The sequence below is a fragment of the Microtus pennsylvanicus genome, chromosome 13 (genome assembly GCF_037038515.1).
Source record: "Microtus pennsylvanicus isolate mMicPen1 chromosome 13, mMicPen1.hap1, whole genome shotgun sequence".
Lineage (NCBI taxonomy): Eukaryota > Metazoa > Chordata > Mammalia > Rodentia > Cricetidae > Microtus > Microtus pennsylvanicus.
Window position 1 is genome coordinate 48508800 of NC_134591.1, and position 19211 is coordinate 48528010.

Below are 19211 nucleotides of genomic sequence, written 5' to 3' on the forward strand. Positions count from 1 at the left end.
GTGAGTTCGAGGTCAGGCTGGTCTACAAGAACTAGTTCCCGGACAGGCCCCAAAGTTACAGAGAAACCCTGTCTCGAAAAACAAAACAAAACAATTATCAAAATAGCCAACATGGACGTCTGGCTTCCACGTACGAACGCAAAGGTCCACGCACACAAATCACACACCACAACTATCCCCAATATTATTAGCACTGGAAGTAAGTATAAATTCCACAGGTTTTCTTGTTCAACGAGAATTTCTCAAAATTGATGAGTCTACTTAGGAAACAATTTGGAACAAACATAACCTTCTTTATCTTTATCTCTGTCCATTAAAGATCTTGAAAACACTTCTTTTAAATCCTGAGACAGGGTTGTAAACCAGGTTGTTTTGGATTTGCTACGTAGATGCCTTGAACTTTGTGCAGATCCTTCTGCGTCCACCCACCTCTTGAAGGCTAGGATTATCGCGGTACACTACTACACCCGACGCTAGTCTTTTTGAGGCAGGGTCTCTAAAACAATCCCAATCTGTTTGCCTGGAACTCGCGGCGATCCCCCTGCCTCAGCACCTGTCTCCAGAAAGTGCAAGAATAACAGGAAAAGAACCACCAAGTTCGGCTGAGAGGATCCTAAGCCTTTAGGGCACAATCAGTGCAGGAAGCAATTCTGGTTAGTCAGCTGGGTTTTCTTTTTAACTGCGCATGCGTTTGGGTTTGGCCAACCCATCCCGGAACTTAACCGTTGATGAAATGTAGTTTTAAATCACCGGAGTTGTGATCCGGTTCTTTCGTGGCGCCCTCGGTTCTCCAAAGAGCCTTGGGATTGGACAAACGAATCCCAGGCCGGGATCCGATTGGTTGTCACAACAGAGGGCCGCGGAGACTTTGCGTGACGCTACTAGACCGCCCTGTCGCGGGACTGGCCGGGCTTCCAGCCAATCAGCAGGCGCGGCGCGCCCTTCGGTTTCCTGCTGCTGGTTTTTGCCGCCTGGGTTCCCGCGACCCCAACGTCCCAGAGGCGGGGCCACAGTCATCTGGGATGCTTCTTGGAGCCGGCCTTAGGGTGCCTAGAAACAAACCCCGGTGGCCGTGACGATAGCGACCGTGGATCTTCGTGCTCCTGGTCCCCCGAGGCGCCCGCCGGGCCCGGGAAGCACGGTGAGTAACTAATGGCCTGGGAGGGACGGTCCGCGTTAGCGCGCTGGGACCGGTGACCACAGGGCCGCCAGGGGAGAAAGAAAGCGGACGGACGTCAGAACCTTGCCTCTTGTCTGCTAAAGAACGTGAAAGAGGTTTACATTTGTGACGTGTCTCAGATTGCTTTCACTGTAAAAAATTTCTTGGGGACTGAAACCTTGATCCTCGTTCTTGCATTCATGACGTTATCTGGCCCGGACTGTTAAGTGTTTATAGTCGGTGACCTACAGGAAGTATACCTGTGTCAGAAGCGAGGTGTGAAATACCGTGTCAGAACATAGGGGCAATGATGTCACCATAAGAGATTTAACATTCGAGGTGGAAGTTGGATAACAGGGTTTAGTGGGAAATTCGAAGTAAGGGGAAGGACCGCCTGTGCAGTCCTATCGAAGACTGCTGATAGATGGAGGATGAATGACGAGGAGTTTCGGGTGCAGATTGGGTAGGGCTGTAACTATGAAGGCCTTTTTATTCTGTATATGAAGAAAAGCCCCATTGACTTTCTAAGCAGGAGAAAACCTGTTGTTCATAGACACTTTTGTGTCTGCCCTGGAGGGACTTGCCCGTGAATCCGGCAGGCTGATGTGTTCAACTAAGGTGGGAAGTTGGAAAGAACTTACTCTGGGTAAGAGGGAGAAGAGGCAAGGACAGCCCAATGGTTCTTGTTTGCTATATGATGATAACATCTACCTGAGGAGAGTATTTTTATACTCTATTTTATATAGCTAGGTATATGTCTTGTGCAGTTTTGGCCATTAGCTTTACATAATACTGTCAAGGTAAACTAGTTTATCAAATCTCATTTGATCGTTTTCAAATGAAAAAGGCCTAATGCATGAAAGAGGAGAGACAGATAAGGCCTTTAAAAACACTCCTGTTAGTGAAGGAAAATGGCACTTTATATACTACTTTGTGGAGGTAGAGTTATCAGTGTGATTACTGTTGCCATGACAACCAAGTGCTAAAGAAAGGCTGCTGCTGCTGCTTCTTTTTCTTCTTCTTCTTCTTCTTCTTCTTCTTCTTCTTCTTCTTCTTCTTCTCCTTCTCCTTCTCCTTCTCCTTCTCCTTCTCCTCCTCCTCCTCCTCCTCCTCCTCCTCCACCTCCTCCTCTTCCTCCTTCTCTTCTTCTTCTCCTTCTCCTCTTCCTCCTCTTCCTCCTCCTCCTTCTTTTGTTAAAGCCTGTATTTCAAGAAGTTGAAATATCTCTATGGGGGACATTTAGTTGATCTTTAAAGGTCATATCCTGCAGAATTTTGTTCTCTCAGATATTTTCAGCCTTGGGTGTTATGGAAAAGGTATCTTCTAAATGACTTAACTTTTGTGTTAGCAATCCTTTAGTAATTGAGTCAGATAATTCCTTTTAAAATTTTTATTAGAGTTTAAAATTTACTCTGTGTGTGTAAGCCTGTGTACCGCTTGCATACTACAGTGTAATTGGGAGATCTGAGGATAACTTGCAGGAGTTATTTGGTACTCAGGTTCCCAGTTGTTTTGGCAGCAAGCACCTTTATCCTCTGAGCCATGTTATTTGCCATAGATTTTTATCTATTGTTATCATTACTGTTGTTGTGCTGTGTGTGTGTGTGTGATATGTGTATGTGAGAGCAGGAAACCGTGTCCCTCAGAGTGTGGTGGTGGTGGGGGGGTGGTGTCAGAATACAACTTCCCAGAGTCTGTTCTTTGTTTCCATCTTGCCTTCTGGGAATTGAACTCAGGTCCCTGGCCTTGTTCAGCTCTAAGCCGCCTCATCTGCCTCAGACAATATCTTTTTTGCTAAAATCGAAACAATGCACAAAGGTTAAAAATTGAGACTTAAAAAATACTATGAATGCTAGCTGGCCTTGGTGGTGCATTCCGGTAACCCAGAGCTTGAGAGACAAGCCTCATAACCCTAGGAAACCACACACACACCAAACAGGAAAATCTACTAATGAATTTATAAACAGCTACAATGAACTCAACAAACTCATTCTTGGGATGATAAGCAGGAAATCTCTGTCCCCACAAACTGACTTGTGAAAGACTCTGTGTTCATAGTTTGGATACAAATACACACTTGCTGGGTATTCTCACTGATATTTTGTGCCCTCTCATCCACATAGCAAGCCTTTTAGTTTCTGCCTCTCTTGGGTTTCAAATCCATATTTCTAAAATCCTACTGGATAGTTTCATTAATTACTAATGAAGCAAAGAGCTTCATTAGTCCTTTCTATATAGGTCAGCATTTACTATTTTGTCTTTTTTTTTTTTTTTGAGCAGGATCTCTGCACACACTGTCTGCCTTGGAACTCACTGTGTAGACCAGGCTGGCTTCAAACTCACAGAGATCCATCTCTTTCTGCCTCCCAAATTCTGGGATTAAGTCCTGTGCACCGTGAGACCTTGTCTTTTTTGTTTGTTTTTCAAGACAGGCCTTTTCTGTGTAACAGCCCTGGCTATCCTGGAACTCACTCTTTTGACCATGCTGGCCTCAAACTCACAGAGATCCACCAGCCTCTGCCTCCCAAGTGCTGGGATTAAAGTTTTGTGCCACCATCACCATCAAGACCTTGTCTTAAAAAAAAGAAAATGATTTTGGGATAAAATATGCACCTCGTTTAATGAATATGTATACCAAATTAAATATTAAAGTTAGTGTATAGACTGAATGACTTAAATATGAAAGCAATCAGAACTTATTGCTGACATTTAATCTTTTATTTTTCTGTGTATTGAACATAGGACCTTGCATTTGTAGGCAAGTACAATATATCCCAAGACTTACAGTACTTAATTTTATTATTCCATAGTTACTTTTTATAGAAGCAGCTTAATTTTTCATTATGTATTTAAGTAATGTTTCTTTTTCTATGTTTAACAATATCCTTTTATTTTTGTAGGATACTGAGTACCAGAAATTGAATAAATCACTCACCAAGTATAGAGCCTGTAGTTCCTCTATAAAAAGTACCAGATGAATACCAGGTATAGACACGTTATTTGATTGATTATGTATTTAACTATTTCTTTTTATTATATTTATGAATGTTTTGCCTGTATGTATGTATTTGTACCACATACCTGCTTGGTGCCTAAGGAGGCCTGAAGAGAGTATCTGATCCCTTGGAATTGGAGCTACAGATGGTTGTGAACTGCCATACATGAGCTAAGAATAAATCTGGGTCTTCTGCTATTTGAAGCAAGTACTCTTAATCGCTAAGCCATCTCTCCAGGTCCTATTTTTTTTTTTGAGTCAAGGTTTTGATATATAGCCCTAACTGGCCTCACACTCACCCAGTTCTTCTCCTTCATTCTCCCAGATGCTAAGATTATAGGCATGTTTCACTGTGCCTGACTGTTTAGTTATTTGAGATGGAGGTCTTGCTGTGTTACTGAGGCTGGTCTTGAAATGCGGGACTCATTTAAATACTCTTTCCTTAGCCTCTCAAGCTTTGGGACCTCAGGCACATGCCACCACGCCTGGCTTTAAAATATTTTTCATGCAGTGTTTTACTATAGCTACCCACATTAACTTGAGACAGAATACTGGAAGAGAAGAGAAAACAGGCTTCGGAATCAGGAATATCTGCTCCTACTTTAATTACGTGGATCCCTTGATCTAGTTCATTCACTGTAAGAATTTTTAATTCTTTTAATCAATTACCAGGAAGGTATTAAATGTGCTGATTAAACTAAAGGATTGGGCATATAGTGAGCACTTAGTAAATATTAGCTCTCCCTTCTCTCTCACTTAATGACATTGATGTTTTATTGGTGAGAAATCACTTGAACTGAGGTTGTAAATTAGAAGATTGCTTACTTCCATCCTAGAGGAATGGAAGTGTTGGTTCCTTCTGTCCGAGCACTGAGTCCTTGCAGGTAACCATCTCACATTGGTTATCCCAATTTTCCTCATGTTTCCCTAAGCCATGTTTTCCTAAGTGGAGTAGGAAGGAGGAGCTGGCCACCTGTCCCTGCTTTCTTAGTCTGTTATTACATGGAGGACCTGACACACTGACTGGGTGATTTAGCTCTTTGGATCATTTTATTGCCCCTAGAGAGGAACAATTAATGCTGGCATATGGATTTTCTTTTCTTATAAACTACAGTTATGCCCATGGGTAGAGAGGAACAATTAATGCTGGCATATGGATTTTCTTTTTCTTATAAACTACAGTTATGCCCATGGGCAGCTTTTCTATTCCCTGTTGCTTCCTTTGTGCCAGATGTTCTTGATAAAGACAATAGGAAACATGATCAGGGGGGCTATCACATTCCTTTTCATCTTGACCCTTCTGTCGTATCACACTACTGAAGTATTTTTATTCGTTCTCTCTCTCTCTCTCTCTCTCGTATTTTGAGCAGAGTCTCCCTACATAGACCTTGCTCTATTGAAACTCACTATGTAGACAAGGCTGGCCTTGAACTCATAGACCTGCTTGCTTCTGCCTCCCAAGTGTGTGCCATGCCTGGCCCTATGCAGTATTTTTTAATTAATAAACTACAACATAGGGTATTAATCAATCTATTATATAGTTAATAAAAGTTATAGTTAGGATTTCAGCTGGCATGACCCTTTCTTTACTGTGCTGAGGAAAGTATTATTATAGATTTATCTTTAAAGGTGCTGTAGAGTGGAAAATGAAAGAGAAAGACATTAAATACTTATCAATGAATTAGAAATTATTTTGAAGCATGTTACATATGTGTTCAACATTCAGCATAACTCTTCATAGAAAGCTGTTCACAACCTTCACATTGCTCCCTTCAGCTGTTTTTTAGGCTGGCCTGGAATTTCTAGTCTTAGCCTCTTAAGGACTTGGAATGCCTGGCAAAGAGAATTAACTGTTCCTTATAAAATTTATACTGTTTGCTTTTTCTTGTACTTTAATTTTTTTTAAAGGTTTACTTCAAGCAAGATGGTACCTTTTCACTTTCCCCCATCGAAATTGGCTCTTTGGAACCCAATGCCAATTGGAGATTTCATCTGCTTGCATCTCTGTTACTACAGGTATGTTTCTCTTTTCAATCAAACCAGTATAGCATGAATCATTAAAGAATATTAAGACAGACTTGATTGTTATTACTAATTATAAGTTGGACTGCCTAAATCCCCAAGTCCACTGTTTTTCCCTTTGATTTGTGTGTGTGTGTGTGTGTCCACTCGTGGAAGCCGGAGGTTGATGTCCAGTGTCTTCCCTCTTGCTCTCCACTTTAGCTTTTGAAACAGGATCTCACTGAATCTGGAACTTGCCTTTTCAGCTAGACTGCTGGCCGACCTACCCCCGCACCCCACTCCTCCAAATACTGGGTGATACAGATAGTGCCACTATTCCTATCTTTATGAGATCCAAACTCAGGTCTTTGTGCTTGCCTGGTAGGAACCATTTCCCCAGATTCTAGAGTCTGAAACTTGGACTGACAAGATGGTCGAGCTGGCAAAGGCACGTGCCCTCAAAATGAGAAACTTGCTGACTGTCAACAAGATACTAAAAGTGCTCCGTTCTGCATCTTACCCAAGTATAAAATACAGCCGTATGAAATTACCTTCAGACTATAGGTGTTTATAAACATAAGTGAATCTCATATTTAGATTTGAGTTCCATCGCCAAGATTTTGTATATGCAAATACTCCCAAACCTGAAGTACTGTGGTCTCGATGATTTCAGATATGCTACGTTCAACTGTATTCATTTTTCTTTACTTTTTCACTAAAAGTTCCTATCAGATAAAAATTTCATCTGCGTGTTAAATCGTCCATATATTTTTGAGAAAGAATCCTAATTTCATAGTTAAAATGTTCTGCAGATCTAAGGTTCTGAATATCATAGGAATGTCTCTTGTGCTTCAGCATGGCGTTTGTGTGGAACGCGGAGCCGAGACGGCATCGATCAGGTTAGAAGGCATATAATGTAGTCCTCTTTGGGACCTTTTGGAGGAAGTTTAAACTTAAAAGCAATAGTAATCCATTGAGATGTTATGTCTAAGGACTTACTTGCTAAAAGAAGTGTCCTACAGAGGATAGGTTATAGTGTAGAGAGCCAAGTCTGTCTGTTTGTAGGTACTTATCAGGAATCATGGGCTGGTTTTGTTTTTTCGAGACAGGTTTCTCGGTGTCCTGGACCTTGATATGTAGGCCAGGCTGGCCTCTGCCTCCAGAGTGCTGAGATTAAAACCATGTGGCACCGCCACCCACCTTAGATTTTGCCTTGGTGATTTAAGGTATTCTCAACTGGAGTCAGGCTGTCTGCACCCTCAGTTCCTGAGCCTACCTTTTTTTTTTTTTATTTTCAAAACAGGGTTGGTCCTAACCAATTCTTACTTAAATAACTTTAATAAAGTAGTCAATTATCAGTTTACTTATTTATGAAATAAATTTAAATACCTTGAAAGGATCACATGTAGCCTTTGGAATGTTTCAGGTACTTGAGCATGCTAAACACTCTCCTATAGGGGCAACATATGATCCTTTCCTGGTACTTGTAAATTTTTTTTCATATAAGATCTTACTACACATCCTCAGCTGGCCTGGAACTCACCATGTAGACCAGACTGGCCTTAATTATTAATTAAGGTCACAGAGATCTGCCTGTCTCAGGGTGCGTGCCACCATCCTGCTCTTTTAGTTTGTTTCTATGAGACAGGATCTCACTGTTTAAGCTAGAGTTGAACTTACTATGTAGCTTAGGCTAACCTTAAACTTTTGATCCCCTTGCCTTGGCCTCTTGAATGCTAATATTATAACATGCCCCACCATTCTTGGCCTCATAGACTTTTACAAAGATTAAATGAGAAAGGCTTTCTAAAATAGTTGGCACGGTACCTGGAGTATAAATTACTAAATAGTGTTTATTATATGTAATAAGAATAATCAGCAGTATTCAGATCAGAAGAAAAAGTAAAACAAGGGTTTTGTTGTTGTTGTTGTTTGTTTTCTGAGACAGGGTCTTATGCAGCCCAGGTTACGCTCATATTTTCTATGTAGCTAGGATGACTTTGAACAGTTTCCTGCCTGTCTAGGCATATGTCACTATACCTGGCTAAAACAAGGTATTTTGAAAACGTTTTATGGCATTTGATGATTGATTGGAGAATAGAGGATATACAAGTCATAATATTCAAGTTCTAAGGTAGTTTGCAGGGAGGAATGCTACCATTGACAAGAAAAGGAAGGGCTTTGATCCAGTGAGATAGCTCAATAGAAGGGCTTTTGCTACCAAGCCTGATGACCTAAGTTAGATCTCTTGGACTCACATGGTGGTGGGAGAGAACTAATTCCTGCAAATTGTCTTTTTTTCCCCTCCTTACACATTATATTAGATGTGCAGGACCACCCCTCCCCCAACTCCACAAATAAGTAAGTGTAATAAAAAAATTAAGGAGAGTCTTGGGGCTAGAAAGATAGCTCAGTGGTTAAGAGTACTTGCTTCTCTTACAGAGGACCCTGTTCAGTCCTTAGTACCCATATCAGCAGCTCACAACCATCTGTAACTTCAGTTCCAGGGCATCTGTTGCTTTATTCTGGCCTCCATGGATACCAGGCACACACATGGCTCACATATGCATGCAGCCATTCCCACACACATGAACAACGACCTGTAGACATTTAAGTATTTGTAACGAACTATAGAAATGATCCCTGAAAGTATAGTCTTCATTTAAGTATTTGTTATGCTTGCCTTCCCCCATTTTTTTTTTTCTTTTTCAAGACAGGATTTATCTCTGTAACAGCTCTGGCTGTCCTGGAACTCACTTTATAGACCAGGCTGACCTTGAAATCACAGAGATCCACCTGCCTCTGCCTCCTGAGTGCTGAGACTAAAGGTGTGTGCACCACCACCCAGCTCCCCCATTTTTAAACCTTTTGTCAGATTTTTGTGCTAATGTATTTTGAATAATTTATTTTTAGTTCTACTGATTTTTCTCTTTAGTTGTGCTTATACATTCAGGTAGTTTGTGCCTTACTCTTTGTTTTTTTTTTGGCATCTTGAGTATCCCACCAGAGCCTTTGCAGGCTAAGCAAGTGTTCTACCATTAAGTTTTAAGTGACTTTTTTCTTTTTCTTCTTCTTTTTTAGATTATTTATTTATTTATTTATTTATGATGTATACAGAGTTCTGCCTGCATAACAGAAGAGGGCACCAGATCTCATTACAGATGGTGGTGAACCACCATGTGGTTGCTGGGTATTGAACTCAGGACCTCTGGAAGAGCAGCCTGTGCTCTTAACCTCTGAGCCATCGCTCTAGCCCCTTAGGTTGCTTTTAAATATGGAAGTAGATATACCATATGTATGAAGGAATGTTTATAATATATATATCGTTTATCAAATAATAAACAGTTGTATACCTGTTTCCAGTTGATTATGTAATCATTTGAATTTTTATTTTATGTGCATTGATGTTTTGCCAGTGTATATGTATGTGTGAAGGTGTTGGGTCCCCTGGAATGGGAATTACAGACAGTGTGAGCTGGGAATTGAACCCCAGTCCTGTAGAAGAGCAGTCAGTGCTCTTAACTGCTGAGCTATATCTCTAGCCCCAACCCTTTGAATTTTTAATCAATTTAATCTTTTATTTCTATAAGTTCTGAATTATTCTTTTTCAAGCATGTCTAAACTTGGCTGGGGGTGTTGCTCATTTGGTAGAGTGCTTTCCTTACCTGTGTAAAGCTCTGTTCGATCTGCAGCACCACATAAAACACCTGCTGGTGCATGCCTTAATCTCAGGAGGAGGCAGGAGGATCAGAAGTTCACGGTCATCCTTGGCTACACGGGAGTTTGAGGACAGTCTGGGGTGTAGATACCCTGACTCAAAAAATTAAAATATGGGAGAGAGAAAGTAAAATAAACACTATAGAGTTCATTTGTTTAGGACAGGGTACTCACTCTGTAGACCAGACTGACCTTAATTCAGAGATCTCCCTGCCTCTGTCTCCCGAGTGTATGTCAATGGTGTATGTAACCACCGCATGGAGATTTATTTTAATCATGTTAGTGCTCATTTTTAATCCTGTTAGTGCAGTTGCCAGAAGAGGCTAGATCTCTTGGGACTGGAATTACAGGTGATTATGAGCCACCTGATGGTGCTGGGATTGAACTCAGGACCTCTGGAAGAACAGGATGAGCTCTTAACCACTGAGCCATCTCTCCACACACACACACACACACACACACACACACACACACACACACACCTTTTTTAAAGATAGGGACTACATAGCTCTGCCTGGCCTAAACTTACTATGTAGACCAGCTTGGCCTCAAACTTACAGAAGTCTGCACCTCCTGAGCTCTGAGATTAAGGGTGCATGCCACCATGACCAGCTCTTTTGTTTTAAATATATTTATTTATGTTTGGTATTCAGGAATATTGTTATTGGACATAAATGATATGTAAACACGTGAATGTGACTATTTCTCTTAAAACTTTATTTACAGAAACCTGTTGGCCTTGGTTTATCATTTTGTGCTCTGGTCCAGGTTAGGCCAGAGCCTGAGGGACATTTGTACCTTTCTTGTCAGTTTATGGCCAATATGGTTTTCAGGTGGCCTTGTCTATTATAGGGTTACTTGGCAATAACTAGGGATCTCCTGATGGTAATCTTTGTGTACATTTTTTAGATTCTGTGTTATATTTTAGTCAGTCCTTTATAGAAGGGTTTTATTTTTAAGAGATCAGGTATGCCACATTCATAAGAGACTTTCTTATTTTTCAGAAAGCCAAAACTTGTGGTAACTGAAAAGGCCATCCGACTTGCTTATCGTCATGCTAAGCAGAATAAAAACAATGTGCCATGCTTCTTACTTGGTTCTCTCACAGTGGATGAAGGTAATATGTTGTTAAAAAATATTGTGTGGCTATTATAGAATGTACATTTGTTCAGCCAGCTGCTGTATATGCTTTTGCTAATATCTTTGTTATACACCATGGGTATGAAAACGAGTAAACTACCCACTACAGAATTCATGGTGTATTCAACTGTAGACTATCAGCAAATCATTTTTTTAAATGTAAGATTTTAGTATACTACCAGTATGACCAAAATGCTTTGCTAGAATGGTTTGGCTTGGTGTTTTCTGTGTTTAGTTAGCATGCTATGTAACGGTTGCTATTGTGTCTGCAGATGAAGAAGGTGTGACACTGACAGTGGATCGCTTTGATCCTGGTCGCCCCGTCCCCGAGTGCTTAGACAGAGCTCCTACTGCGTCTCTTCCTGGAGATTTTCTGATCCCCTGCAAAGTTCATACTCAAGGACTTTGTTCAAGAGATATGATAGTTCATAATGCAGATGACTTCAGTTCAACTTTAAAGGTGAAATTCACTCATAACATTTTTATAACAATTTTTATTTTATGAAATTATAATTGCATCATCTCCCCCTTTCCTCCCTCCCATGTACACCCCTCTTGCTCTCTCAAATTTATGGCTTTTTTAAAAAAAATTATTGTTACAGATCCCACACACACAGACACACACAGCTTCAATCTACTCTGTCTGTATAATATCATCTCAGGGCCAACCACTTAGTATTGGATAACCAATTAGTGTCCTCTTCCCTGGGGAAGACTCCCCCCTCCCCCAACATTCTCAGTTGCCTGTAGCTCTTTGTGTAAGGTTGAGGCCTCATAAGAGTTCCGCCTTCCACGACAGCATGTTCATTGATGGTGGTGTCATTCTTTGGGACTTATTCAGGCGGCCATGTTGGTGAGACTTCATTTGTATAGCCTCTCTGACATTTCTAGTAGAGACAATCTCACAGCAAACGTCCTGTTTTCTGGCTCTTACAATCTTTCTGTCCTCTTCAGCAATGATCCCTGGGCCTTGGGTACAGGAGTTGTGTTATAGAAGTACCCATTGGAACTTAATCTCTGCATTTTGATTGGTTGTGATTTTCTGTAATGGCCTCCTATTACAAAGACAAGTTTCTTTGATGAGGGGTGAGAATTACAACTTACCTGTTTGAGGAAGGATAAATAATTAGATTGTACTTGGGAATTATGTAGTTCAGTAAACTTGAAGGTTTTCCAGAATCCATGACTTTTCTAGCCCTGGGCAGTTGGCCATGTTTCCATGCCCAACATAATTTCTTTCTTGAGTGGGTTTGAAGTCCAATTAGAAAGCTGTTGGTTACCACCGCGATGTGTGTTCCACTAGTGCTCCTGTATGGTTAGTGTGCCATGCTTCCTTGTTGTGGGTCATAGGTGTCACAGGTGGGGAGGACTAATTGCTTCCCTCCCTTGGAAGTTGCCATGGCACCTCTAGTAGTTGAACGCTAGTCCTCTGGGAGGAGGCTTTGGGTCATGTCCAGCTCAGGTCCCCTGAGTCCTGTGTCTGAAGTGCAGATGACATTTTTAATTACGTATAAGAATCGTACTGTGTGTGGTTTATAGTATTTTAATAAGTCTGTAATTGTTGAAATAAGAGCAGCGGGCTGCGTCCCCACGGCTAGCTTTACCCGAAATAATTACACGGACACTGTATTCTTTTTTTTTTTTTGGTTTTTCGAGACAGGGTTTCTCTGTGGTTTTGGAGCCTGTCCTGGAACTAGCTCTTGTAGACCAGGCTGGTCTCGAACTCACAGAGATCTGCCTGCCTCTGCCTCCCAAGTGCTGGGATTAAAGGCGTGCGCCACCACTGCCCGGCTACACTGTATTCTTTTAAACATTGCTTGGCCCATTTCTATCTAGCCTCTTCTAGGCTAATTCTCACATATTAATTTAGCCCATTTCTAATCATCTATATAGCACCGGTCTTACCGGGAAGATTCTAGCCTATGTCCATCCTGGGTCGGAGCTTCATCGTGTGCATCTCCCAGGGAGTGGGGAGCATGGTGTCTCTCTGAGGCGTCTGCCCCTGAGAGGAGAGCTGTCGAGTCTGAGCTCACTTCTTCTTCCTCCCAGCATTCTGTTCTGTTCACTCCACCCACCTATATTCCAACCAATGAGGGCCAGCCAAGCAGTTTCTTTATTTTTTTAACCAATGACCTTCCTCCATCATGTAATGAGAATTATTTGTAATGATCTGTGATTGAATTATTGTGGACATAAAAATCCAAGGTAATGTGGTTTCTGAGGCCAGAGATATGCATAATATTCCAGAGAGGAAGAGATGTGATCAAGACAGGAAAGTTCAGAAAGTGCTCAAGGTTGCTAGTAGTATATAAACTTCTGCTAAGGGCTATTAGACTGGAATATTTGTTTAGTCAGATTATAGAGAGACTTTTTTAGGTAAAGGAAATTTTTGTGTAGTTATTGGAGGTTTCTGAAAGCTGACTGAAGCCAGAGAGAATGGTCCACTAGGTTGGATGTGTATTAGGTGTATGTGTCTGTGTGTGTGTATGTATACATCAATCTCACATGTACAGAGAGTGGTAGCAATAAGGATAGAAAGGGCATAGTAAAGAAGGATAAATATGGAAGAAGAGTTACCCTAATAATTTGAAAAAGGAACCAAAAAGGAATGATTGAGATTCTCTAAGGCTGAGTCATAATTTACATACTCCACCACCACCCACCCCCAGTATAGTAAAATTTATTAGAGGTGATAATTGCCCAGCAAGAATTAGAAGAGTAGCTGGGCAGTATTAACACATGCCTTTAATCCCAGCACTTGAGAGGCAGACAAACCTCTGTGAGTTTGATAGCAGGGCTGCAAAGAAAAACCCTGTCTCAAAAACAAAAAAAAAAAAAAAAAATTTGAAGAGAGCTGTTAGACATCCAAGTTGGAAACTTATGTTGGAGCTTAAGACTGCTGATTAAATTACTCACATAATCTTTTGATCGTGTGGAAGAAATGAGAATTGAAATGTTAATTAGAACTAATTTAATTTTGTCATTGTAAGATATTACAGAGGTGTCTATAACAATGTTAAGAACTTGAAAGCTATGGATGCATTTCAAAGTTATAATTTTATGATATTGGTTCCTCAGGCTTTGCAGTACCATGTATGTAGCAAAGATTGCTTGGACTGTGGAAAGCTGCTTTCCCTGCGAGCTCAAATCACCTCCAGGGAGAGTTTGGATGGTGTGGATTTTGACTTGCATTGGGCAGCAATAACGCTAGCAAATTCCTTCAAATGTGTGCCTGTGAAGCCTATCCCCATTATTCCTACAGCTCTGGCAAGAAACCTGAGTAGTAATCTGAATATTGCTCAAATTCAAGGAACCTATAAACATGGGTAAGTAAAAAAAAATCCATTAGTCTAAGCTCATAAATATTGATTGAATTAATATATTTCTCAAGATACCACATAGTACTAAATTCTGTAGTCTTTTTCATGTTAGAGATCCAGCCATTTGGTCAGCAATAAGGGGAGATAAAATTACTTATTTCTAAATATTTGTTGCTGTTGTAGTATAACAGTCTTATTTTTGTTACACGGTTGTGCTTCACCCTATAAAAAGTTGGTAATTAAAAAATTATATTAAAGTAGATTTCAGGGCATGATGTCAGACTCCTTTAATCTCAGCATTTAGGAAGCAGCAGCAGGCAGATTTCTGTGCATTTGGGACCAACCTGGTCTACATAGTGAGTTTCAGGGCTACATAGTGATCCTCCCCAAAAAGGAAAGAAAATGTTGGCTGTGGAGTTAGAATTATGGCTCACCGATAGCGTACTTGTATCTGTAAGTCTGAGTCTAAATTCAGTCTCCAAGTCCCCAACACCACACAAAATACATCAGTTGATATATAATTTGATTTTTTAAAAAAAAAAAGTGGAGGGAAAAATAAGTTGTATTTTGCCTACCTTATACGTTATTTTCTTTCTTTTATTAACAAAGATCTGGAAGAATCTAAAAAGTGCTGGAGAATTTATGCATAGTGTGTGCTTTAGCTGTCGGTAATGGGCACTGCAGGTAGAGAACAAGGCCAGGAAAGATCTGCCGTGCTCCTGCTCAGCACATGCTCACCTGCTGAAGGGTGGCCTTCCCTTCAGTAGCAGAACAGACTCCTGTGACTCTGTCCCTGAGTTTCCCAGTCAAGATGCATGCTTTCTGATCCTCCGCAGGACTGCCTCCCTGGATTGTCATTTACTTAACATCTATTGGACAGGGTTCCACAGTGGAAGTACCTGGGCTTAAAAGTTTGAGCAGAAGTGGCTGTAAGCATTCATTACACTTTTGGCTTTATTTCCCACTGACTCCACCCTAGTTCTGTTAGGTTTCTAGAGCCAAAACCGCTTGCCACGATATGCTCTACTCTTCTACAGAAGAAGAAAAAAAAAGGACTTTTTCCTTTGAGTAGGAAGGACGTCCCATTTTGAATTCACATTTTGACTAGAATCAGGCCTGCTGGTTGAAATGGCACAGTAGGAAATGTATTAATTATATTACAAATGATCAAAAGCCACAGTGACCAAAAACTACTTGAATGAAACATTTATATCTTTGGAATAATAAAGTGTTCTTTAACATGAGAATGTTTTCTTTTAAACTGACCATCAAGTGATTTTCCTTTATCTGCTCATGTTCATTTGCTCACACAGAATGAACTGTCTTTGCATTACCCATCTGCAATCTCTTGGTATTCTGGTAGCAAGCAGGACATGGGATATTCAGTTTTCGTTTGTTTTTTTTTTTAATTATGTATGTTTGTGTATCTAACAGTAGGTTTGTATAAGTCAGTGCAGGTGCTTGAGGAAGCCAAAAGATGTTGGATCCTCTGGAGCTGGAGTTGCAAGTGTTTATGAGCTGCCCAGCATGGGTGCTGGGAACCAAACTTGGGACCTCTACAAGAGCAGTATGGCCCTCAATCACTGAGCCGTCTCATCAGCCCCTCGCTTAGTCTTTATCCAGCCCAAGGTTTTATAATGTCCTTTTGGGGAAGTGGGTTTTGAGTTTTGTTATCATAGGCTTTGGCAGAGGCTGGAGGCATGTGTCTGGAGGATTCACTATCTGCAGTCTTTTCCCTGAGAAGTCACAGTTCTCTTACCAAGTTGCGGGATATTTGCACACTTCCAGTAACAGGAATTTCACTCTACCCAGTAACTTAATAGGTTCTGAAATTGTCCTTTTTAATGTTAACATTATTTAAAAGTAGCATGTAAGTAATGTTAAGGAGTAAAATATTTTAAGTATGAAATCATAAATGACTGTTTTAGTAGATGGAAAGTTACACATATTGTCTCTGTGGTCTGTCTTTCACCCATTACCTAAAATATGTTTCAGGACTCAGTTTGCCTGTTTTGGGTTAAAAGCATATACTTGAAATTATTCTTACGTAAGTCTGTTCTATTTAGATATATCACCATGGATGAAACACGAAAATTGTTACTTTTGTTGGAATCTGATCCCAAGGTTTATTCTCTACCATTAGTGGGAATGTAAGTATTATTCTCTTAAGAAATTCTTTCAGCCTGGTGTGTATCCAGATGATAAGAAAAAGTTAAATGTATTATGAATATTGAGCTCATCTTTTGTTGTTTTTTTTTTGTGTTTATTTGTTTCTTTTCTTTTTGAGGTAGGACCTTTCTATATAGCCCTGGCTACCTTGGAACTCACAGAGATCCTCCTGCCTCTGCTTCGAGAGTGCTGGGACTAAAGGAGTATGTCACCGAGTCTGGCTTGAGCTCATTTTATAAAGCCATAAAAGCTGCTGATTCTTAAGCTTCTATATTTTACTATTAGAATCAATTAAAATAGAGTATTTCTGAATTCTAACTGAAGTTGAAGGTCTCTATCCTTTTCTCATTATCTTGACTTTATGGTATCTTGAAGAATCCAGGGCTCAATGTAATAGAATTAAAATTTCTTGATGTGCAGTTGAACAGATTCCCTTTCATGTTAATATTATTTTTCTCTACAGTTACTGGGTTAATGACATTGAGAAAGACGATTCAGAAACTCAATCTTTCTATTACATGCTTTTTGTGTGCATAGCATGTTTAATTGTGTTAGGGTTTAAAATCTCTTTTAAAGGAATTTATACTCAAACTGAAGTGCTAAGATATTTACAAATAGAAAAAATAGACAATAATAAAGTATATGATTTACCAATGAAATGACCACTATAAACAGTAAGCACAGTGCAAAATAAGTCATTATGCCTGGGTGGACCTTTAATCCCAATACTACAGAGCGAATTCCAGGACAGCCAAGGCTACACAGAGAAGTCCTAGCCTTTTTTTTTTTTTTTAAGGAATTCTTGTGGCATTTGTTTATTTGTTTTTCAAGACAGGGTTTCTCTCTCCTGGAACTTGCTCGGTAGACCAGCCTGGTCTTGAACTCAGAGATCCATTAGCCTCTGCCTCCCAAGTGCTGGGGTTAGAGTTGTGTGCCACCTTGCCTGGCAATTGTGGGGATTTCCCTATAAGTATCTCTATATTTTGGGCTATCTCTGTGTATAGTTATAGCTTTGGTCCTCTTCAACTTTAATTTTAAGCCACAAACTTTAGTTTTCTCTAATCTCTAATTCAACTCTTTTCTGGTCCAGGCTAATTTATTCTGACATCCTACTTTTATCTCCACAAACTGGTTTTCTCTCCCACATCCGAGTGAAAGAACAAAGAGCATGTTCTCACCTCTCATGTAGATGGGATATGATAATGTTGCCTCTGTATTATCAATGTGATTTCTTATTTGTGAAGCTTTGAATGTGTCACTGTTGAGCATCAAGGATCAATCTTGGAAATGATGTAATCTAAAGCATGTTAATTTAAAAATAAATTTCCCTTTATTAAAACAAAAATTTCTTTTATTTTTATTTTGTTTTTATTTTTAGGTAAGATCTGCCGTAGAATTTGCCGCAGCCTGCAGGTGTTGGACCACAGGCATGTGCCACCATACCTGACTGATGATATGCTTTCTGTCTTTTTCTTTTAGTTGGCTTTCTGGAATTATACATATCTACAGCCCTCAGGTCTGGGCTTGCTGCTTGAGATACATGTTCAGTTCTTCTATTCAGGAAAGGCAAGTGATATTTTATCCTATAGTATAGTTTATTTCCCTGTTTATTCTGTATTAGTTTATAGTATAATGAATTGTATAATACATAGACTGTTTTAATCTTTTATAATACTTAATAAATGCATACTTTAAGAAAAATAATCCTTAGGCTGGAGAGATGGCTCAAAGGTTAAGAGCACTGACTGCTCTTCCAGAGGTCCTACATTCAATTCCCAGCTTCCACATGGTGGCTCACAACCATCTACAATGAGATCTGATGTTCTCTTCTGGCATGCAGGCAAACATGCAGACAGAACACTATACATAATAAACATATCTTTTAAAAAACGAAAGAAATAAAAATAATTCTTATATTAAATGAGACTACAGAGAAGGAAGGTAAGCTGTAGCTATCGTGGGTAGGCATAGGCTGTGTTAACTCCAGAGGCTCTGAATGAAAGATCACACATAAGGATGCTAGCGTGGCCAGACAGAAGGGCAGAGAAGCAGGATATGAGCTCAAAACAGGTGAGCGGAAAGCCTTTGTTTACTTTCTCTTCAGTCTTTTGAGACGCTGTCTTAACCTCTAGCCAAAACGGCCTTGAATTCACTGTGTAGCCCAGATTGAATTTGAACTCAGGGCAGTCTTGCTGCCCTGGCCTCTGAGTGTTAGAACTACAGGCATAGGCTGCTGTTCCTGGTGTCTCTGGCTAGTTTGTCTTGGATTGTGCTTCTTTCTCATATATTTGTAGGGTCATGCACTTCCCTCCTTTTTCCCTTTCCCCATTTCTCTCTGCCCACATAGCATATAAATACTTAGAGCAAACCTTTCTTCCCTTGAATTGTTACTTCACTTCATTTTAGTTACAATATTTTTCCCCAACTGTATTCTTCTTCCTCATTGTGCTGGGTCTCCAAGCCAAAGCTTTGTACATCTCTGACCTATACTGAAGCTTTTATTTTGTTGTGTTGTGGTGGTTATTTTGTTCTAAGTGTGTTTTGCTTATATGAATGTCTGTGTACTATTTGCATACTTGGTGCTCACAGAGGCTAGAAGAGAGCCTTGTGGACCAAGCACTGGAGTTCCAGGTGGCTGTAAACTGTCAGCTGGGTGCTGGGAATCAAGCTCAGATCCTCTAGAAGAGTAGCAGCTGTAGCACGAATTCTA

The 19211-nt window shown here is 40.2% G+C and overlaps 1 protein-coding gene across 1 annotated transcript in view; it reads left to right on the forward strand.

Annotated features, from left to right (window-relative positions):
• The first annotated feature begins 991 nt into the window (after positions 1 to 991).
• Positions 992 to 19211, forward strand: part of Stil (STIL centriolar assembly protein) — a 50745-nt gene continuing 32525 nt past the window's right edge. Inside the window, exons 1-8 of the mRNA XM_075946043.1 lie at positions 992 to 1141; positions 4060 to 4144; positions 6063 to 6170; positions 10877 to 10989; positions 11285 to 11472; positions 14091 to 14338; positions 16399 to 16482; positions 17981 to 18067. Coding sequence (XP_075802158.1) covers positions 4134 to 4144; positions 6063 to 6170; positions 10877 to 10989; positions 11285 to 11472; positions 14091 to 14338; positions 16399 to 16482; positions 17981 to 18067 — 839 coding nt within the window. The 5' untranslated portion in view covers positions 992 to 1141; positions 4060 to 4133. The remainder of the gene's footprint in view (positions 1142 to 4059; positions 4145 to 6062; positions 6171 to 10876; positions 10990 to 11284; positions 11473 to 14090; positions 14339 to 16398; positions 16483 to 17980; positions 18068 to 19211) is intronic.